The following is a 7,548-nucleotide window of genomic DNA, read 5'->3' on the forward strand; positions in this document are numbered from 1 at the left end:
ATCGTATAAAAGATATGGATTTAATTTACTTCTTTCTATTAGTCAACTTCGCCATCTCAATTGCACCTCCGTCCAAAAATCAGGGGCCCTAAAAATTAGGAGGCCTAAAAGTAACCACTTCACTCACATAAGAAAAGGGCCAACCCCGCTGAATCACTCAAAATGAAAACCAATACTCAAGAAAAGACCAAAAGTGTTGTGAAGAAGAAGATATTCTAAACTAAATAGGGGAAAATGGGTAATTTGATGAGTTAAGCAATTATGTACTTAATTTTTAAGGCTTGGGTAAATATGTAATTGAAGGCTTTAGGAAGAGGAAATATATAAAAATCTTAAAAATGGTAAATAAATAAAAAATGAAGGGGCAATATAAACAAGGCCTTTCACCTAGAAACAATAAGCCTATTCAACCAATAGCTCAAAATCTCGTTTATAGTCAAACGTTATTAAGCAACCTAAAACATTCTCATTACTAGCCTTTACCAGTCTTCTACATAATCCACAACTCTTATGCGACCAACCCAGATCACAAATTTCTTGGTGGTTGTCTAGAAGTGTCGTAACCATTCTAGACATCGGACTCTAGAGACCAGATCAACCCTAAACAGGTTTATACCGTTTTACAAGATATTTCATTATGAACATAATTACCTGCAGTAGGATAAAGATCATTGTCTAAACTAACTAAAAAAGTACACAAAAAGAATTACAAAACTAAATATCATTAACCAACATATTAGAGCATAAGCAGAGTGTCAAAACACCTCAGGACCCTGTATCATTAAACTAAGATATGGCAAGAGTTAAAGTTTAGAGATGTTCAATCTCAACGAGAGAAGAAAAGTGTGCATCAATATGACCAATAGCTTCTTGACCAACTGTAACCGAGCTAAACCATTTTGACGGGTACTTTTCAGTTTTTTGTTCCATTTTACCATCCTCAATGTTCTCAAATTCTTCAATCGATTGTTCGGGTTGATTAAACAAACGGGCTTTTAACTGCTGGCAAGATTTTAGATCTTCACATGTACGCGCACTGCTCAGTTTTTTGTTAAGTTCAACTAAAGTTGAATACCTAGCCTTTTTAGGCATGTCATCATGCTCAGTTTCTTCATTGCCAGTTGGTGTCTCAGTTTTGAGGTTTCTTAAACCATTGGTAATAATAAACTTCAATTTCTCTCTTAAATTTTCAGTTCTAATCGGGTCGGCTCTAAGCTTCGTTTTCATATTTGATATCACTGTTTCAGTGTCTTCAGTTGATCCATATTTACCAAAAATCTCCTCCAAAAAAGTGATGTTTTGTAAATATCTATCGAAAGCTTCGTTTTCTGAATCTATGTTTCTGTCTTCGTATTCTTTCAGCTTTGAAATCCTCCACTCGTTTATTTGTGACGCCTCCTGTATGTTTTAATTGCATATTATTTAGATGTTTTAAAATAATATTGATTAATGATCGTACATGAATTGAATTACGGAAAGTTTATGCACCTTCCTTGTTAGTGGCTTCCTTGCGCGAGATGGAGTTTGCAAATTGTTGAATTGAGCAAAATTACTTGAGAGCTGTCGGAGTGAGGTGACTCTATGTGCATTCCTAAAATAAACAATATCATGATAATATTATGTATTGATAACATGTGACTTGGGTAACAGGTCAAAATGGTCATTTTTGTCTAATGAACCTCTGTATATATCTTGTGTTAATTACGTTTATGGAATCTATATTATTTCATATACAAGTTTCTGAATAAACCAATTTTTAATGCATTATGCATTAATAGTAGTAAAATAATTCTCAACCCGTTTGACCTAACTCCATTTAAAATATTTTTGTAATCTCCATTTAAAATATTTTTGTAATTTAGCAGTTTGACTCGTTAGTCGTTAAATATAGCATAGCCCAAATCGACTCAATCAACAGCATATGGGTTGTTCACTATACATATATATGCATACACACACACACACAGAGATTTCTTACCCGGATGAGGATATCTCATTTGAGTGCTGATCGGCGACAGATAACGTTGAGGGTGGTGTCTTATCAGGTAATGGTGTATTGCTCTTTAACACTGCAATCAAACAGGAATAAAATTTCCAAGTTACATGCGTATGCAATCTATGTATGAATTGACATTCATTATCATACCGTGTATATGGCATGGATTTTGAGCTTTTGCACAGCAACTTTTGCATGCCTGGTACGGACACCTGTAAAACCGTTTTAGAACATACTTATAAAAAAAAATCACATAGGACACAGATGTTCTTATCGAATAATGTGACTGCAATAAATAGAATAAAAGAAATATAAAATATGCAGTCGGGTTGGATTTAACATGACCTACTGGAATTCATATTTGCATTCTCAGAAACATAAAAATATTTGAACAGATATTCACTACTACCAAACCAATTGATTCATATTGATTAGAACCTAGTTTTGTAACTACTTTAATGCATGTTCTACAGGGTGTATTTTTTTCCCCCATATTTGCTAATAACCAACTGATGACAAACATTGGGTATCACTGCATACCTAAAATGACCATAAGAAACGAAATCAACCAGTTAAATGTCTCCTTAAGTTACAAAAGTTGTACACATCACATACATGGGGCACTGGAAATCATGAACAATTTATTAAAAACTAACAAACCTATATAAAAGTATGAAGAATTGATAAATAATTAACAAAACTATCTAAAACTATGAACAATTTAGTTTATGGATACAATCAAACAAGAAAAACAAACACAAGATAACTACATAGTTAGTTTATGGATGGATCAGAACAAGAAAATTTAATATTACAGAAAACTATGAACTAATAAACAATTAAAAATATGCTAACACTTAACAATTAAAAATTAGTTTTAGGACATACTGACTTATGTTGTTGCTTCTAGGTATTGCGTACCAAAATCCAGCACTGACAAAACTTATACACAACTCTAGCAGTTTTCTGTTTATTATAGATGACAAAGCTTACCTCATCAGCATAAAGCAGTCATGAGGGCATGTTAAGAGATAAAACATGACCTAAATTCTCTGTGAGATTGATAAACTAATGTGTCAAATGCATCTAAAGGCAGTTAAAGCACTATATAACTCTTTATAAAATAATAGTTTCCATTGCTAAGATACGATACATAACCTAAATTATCAAGAATATTTTGTTCAGCTGTTGACAGATTCACTGTTGATGTTTTTACCCACCATCTTTCACAAACAGCTATTAAGAATATCAAACCTCAAAGTAGCACCTCGCTCAAATGTGATAGCATAGCTGTCAATAGCGATAGCGATGAAACAGAGCCCGCTTTTCATGTTTAGCAATTAGGAAGTACTGTAGTATAAAGTTTTAAAAAAATATGATTAGGAGATCAAGTTTTTTAGGTGGAATCGTATATTAAAAAATGCCTGAGAAATAGGGTGCGACAGTGATGATCTGAGAAAAAAATAATATATATATATATATATATATATATACACAAACAATTCAGTATACTCTCCTACGAAAAATCACAGAATATGAGGTGGTGTTATTCGGTCGCAACAGAATTCCCATCCTCAAACCCTAGATATACATACAAATTACAGACAGAGGTAGGAACTTCAACATGAATTTGTTTGTAGTCATAATAAAAAAAAAAAGTAAAGTTTGAGTTTCCCGTGTGTAATTAATAACCTGGAACGGGCGACATTGCCACAGTTGATGCATTTAGGTTTGTTGAGGCCGCGAAGATTCTTGGAGGAGGTTTTGATATTAGTCATGGGAGAGGAGGTCATGTCGCCACTGTTATTGCTTAAAGCAGAAGAACCACCAGACGCCATTACGTACCAAACCCTAACCTTACCTTACCTTACCTATATATAGAACAAGATTCAACACAGACGACTAGTAGGATAGGATGGATTGGATATTCGAAACAAAGCAGGTGTTTTGTTCTGTAGAGGACCAAAACAAACCCTATGTCTGTGTATCTATCATCTTTCAATTTCGATTTATCCCTAAATCATTACTAAAAAATTATTGTTTTGGGGGGCAATAAGGTAAAATAAGAAATTCTAAGATTAGAGACCAAGGTGCTGTTTGTTTTTTAAGACTAGACGGGTATCCGCGTGATGCAGCGGGTGTTTGAACGTGGACCCTATTAATCACGTAACAATTATGAGTGTTCATGGTTCGGTTTAAAACCTTGAAACCGTTTAAACCGGTCATCGGTTTAGTTTCACGGCTCAGTTTTTTACTTTCAGTCGGTATTTTTACTTCATTTATCATTTTAACTATCATATTTTGACTTAGTTGGAATTGATGATACGGTTAATTAATTATCATTTTAAAAAATTTTTATTATCAAAGCTTAAACTGTTAAACCAAATCAAAACAATACCAGACCGTTAATGACAGTTTGACTTTCAATTTTCAATGGTTTAGTTTTGGTTTTGGATGACAAAAGATGGGTACTAACGGTTGAGCTCACAAGCTTAACTTAAAAACAATCAAAACCGGCATTAAACACTCCTACGTAACATATTAATTTTTTTAATTGAAAAAATTGTAACAATATTATACTCAAATTAAAGAGAATAAAATACTCGTTTTTATGGTGCAATAATTTTACAAAAATATTAACGTATAAAAAAGTTATTGATGTTTAAAAATTGTGGGTGAGAAGTTGGTTTAAAATTGAAACTAAAAAAGAATATGGTTAAAGATGAGGGGGCAAACTTGTAAGTTGGGTGATTTGTGTTTAAAAGACAAGTTTACCCCAATTACACATGTACTTTATGCATTAGCAATTGTAAATCCCTTAAAATCAAGTGTCTTAATTTGCCATTGTTTTGTGTATTATATATAGTATAGATAAAAGTTGTCTGTAATCTGATTTCATCTGATTTAATATCTGCAATTAAATATGTGGTCTGAAGGTCTGCAATATGAAAATATAATACTGTTTGTTTTATAAACTGTGTACTAATGTTAGGTACTAATTTAACTTATGTTAAAACTTAACAAAATATAGGTACTAATTTAACTTATGTTAAAACTTAACAAAATATACATCAACACGACGTCATGACACTTGGGTTTACCAATGCCCAGGCTTCAACGCTCGGGTTTTATCAACGCCCGATTTTCACTAACCGAATAAACATCTTTTAAATATTTTAATTTCTTTATATGTTAACCATTTTATATGATAATTCATCAAATTTATATTTTGGGTACTATTAAGGTAACTTTATGAACGCAACCAATACCCATCGAATACAGGTCAACGCGTCGCTGCAACATAATGTCCGGTTTTACCAGCCGAATAAATATTGTCTTAAATATGATAATTTTTAAAAAAATACGCTATACAAGCGCGCTATATTTATTTTTTTTTGTTTTTAATTTTAATTATGTTAATTTGATAAATTTATTTTTAGGTTTAGTTCCAGTACAATAACGAACTTAGTCGTTACAAAACGAATTCACATTGACTCGCAACTGCAACGCCTGAGTTTTACCAACCGAATTCACCATGCAACGCACGAGTAAATCACTAATAGCCATACTAATACCTTATATTTTGTAAAATTATAATGTTCATTATGTAATTCATATATGTATATTTGATGTTTTCTATATTTTTCACATGCGTGTTACACGGGATATTAACCAAGTAATGTAAATATATTGAAACATGCCGTGAACGTAACTTCATTGGTGGATACTAAAAAACATCTTGTGGACAACAACACACACATCGGTCATTTTCAACATGGACGTTTACAATTATAATGCACTATATCATCTTAATTTTGAGGAAAAATAAACAGAATAAATAAGAAAATGTTGAATTTTGAAAAGTTAAACTCGAAATAAGATTATAGATTTTTATATTCAGCTTTGGTCCCGAACGTTGATATAAAGTAACAAGATTGGGTACTAAAGTTTAAAAGTCACACATATAGATACTATAGTTTTTAATTTTATTACAATGTTAGGTACTAACTTTAACTTCCGTTAAATGTTAATAAAAAGTGCAAAAAAACTTAGGGCATTGTTGTCATTACATATTCCACTAGAAATGCAAGTCAAACACCGACAACATATAAGGCTAAATCTCTTTCATTCAATTCCACCAATAGTTAGGCTTTTAAGATTTTGGTACATCTTGACACTATCGGGGTGCATCATGTACTTTGACCTGTGAGCTTCATTCATAATCTTTTTTACATAAATATCCTATGATTGATACCATATTCTATTCACAATTCTGAAAATATCATCTTCTTTGACAAACAAACCAGTGGTTGTATTTCACTCTTCTTTCGAGATTTGATTTTGATCTATACTTGCTTCCGAGCATTCTTGATTTGTTCAATTAGATCAATGTAAAGTTCTAATCTCAATCCTTTAACACTCTTTGGTTTCTCATGTTCTTTCCGTCTCAATGTGCCGGCTACGACATTAGCTTTCCTTTCATGATAGACTTCCTCACAATCGTAATCATTCAGGATTTCCATCCACCTTCTTAAAGATGTGTTTCAAACTATGATCAATATACATGACAAAATCGACTCCATTGAGATAGTGCATCCATAATTTCAATGTGATTATTATGGCACCTAATGTAACATCACGAAAATATCGGGTCAAAAGTGCCAAGTTTTAAAAGTAAAATGACCAAAAGAAAAATTCTGATTTCTTGGCCGATCGTGATACGCGACGGCCTTAGACCCAACGTCATCGCGTATCGCGATGACGTCGTTTGATAGCGAGACACGTTTCGTCACATGTCACCAGGTGGCATTATGGCTCGCCACGTGGCACCGCGTCCGCCACGTGGCGAAGCTATGGGTGACTCATTGCACCCACGTCGCGATACGCGACGACTTGGTCACAAGATCATCGCGTTTCGCGATGGGTCCACGAAACAGCCTATAAAAGGGGGTCACCAGCCCATTCCTTCAACACACAACTCTCATACACCTTTCTCTCTCTAGAAAATCATCTCTCTAAACCTCGTAAAGCGTGCCACGACGTTACCTCGTAATCCGTGCCCTAAAACCAACGATACCTCGAAATCCGTGCACACAACGACGATGTTATCTTGAAGAACGCGACTCTCAAAAGACGACCCAACTCCGCCTCGAAGTACGTGTTAACAAGAGTCGAAGATTGGGGTGCCTCGATAAACGTGTCGAAGAAGGTGTTGTTCAAGAGAAGCTCGAGAGAAGTTACGACGTCGAAGTGCTGCTCGAACCAGATAGTTATATGAGTGAAAGAAACGGCTTATAAATTTGCAGTAAAAGATTGAATCTCATTTCCTATGTACAAAAGTTAAGAAAAGTTAATATAAGTATTAGAGACTTTTTACCCCAAGATTGATTGATTAGTCATCATGACTTGAAGCGGGTTCAAAAGATCAACTTTCTGAGGTTTTTACTATCTATTACCATATGTATTACCTGAAAGTAGATTGATAAAAATGAGTGGATAGCTAGGAACACTAAGGTACACAAAGGATTCGTAATAGAGATTATGTAAGTGTA

General features: G+C 33.6%; 1 protein-coding gene across 1 annotated transcript; it reads right to left on the reverse strand.

Annotated features, from left to right (window-relative positions):
- Positions 1-671: 671 nt before the first annotated feature.
- On the reverse strand, positions 672-3,846 carry LOC143595987 (uncharacterized). Its single transcript, XM_077074869.1, has 5 exons — positions 3,689-3,846; positions 2,147-2,208; positions 1,979-2,069; positions 1,489-1,591; positions 672-1,398 (listed from the first exon to the last, which is right to left on the reverse strand). Exons 1-5 carry the CDS (start codon positions 3,832-3,834, stop codon positions 811-813), a joined length of 990 nt encoding a protein of 329 aa, XP_076930984.1. The 5' UTR covers positions 3,835-3,846; the 3' UTR covers positions 672-810.
- Between the last annotated feature and the right edge of the window lie 3,702 nt (positions 3,847-7,548).

Source organism: Bidens hawaiensis, unplaced genomic scaffold (assembly GCF_021521415.1).
Source record: "Bidens hawaiensis isolate Kalapana, Puna unplaced genomic scaffold, B.hawaiensis_p1.1 tig00045930_1, whole genome shotgun sequence".
Taxonomy (NCBI): Eukaryota; Viridiplantae; Streptophyta; class Magnoliopsida; order Asterales; family Asteraceae; genus Bidens; species Bidens hawaiensis.

Coding starts and splice junctions, on each gene's coding strand:
- LOC143595987 (XM_077074869.1), bottom strand. CDS start 3,834: ATGGCGTCTGGTGGTTCTTCTGCTTTAAGCAATAACAGTGGCGACATG. Junction 2,209..3,688: donor GGCAATGTCGCCCGTTCCAG/GTTATTAATTAC, acceptor ACGGTTTTACAG/GTGTCCGTACCAGGCATGCA. Junction 1,592..1,978: donor AATGAGATATCCTCATCCGG/GTAAGAAATCTC, acceptor TGTTTATTTTAG/GAATGCACATAGAGTCACCT.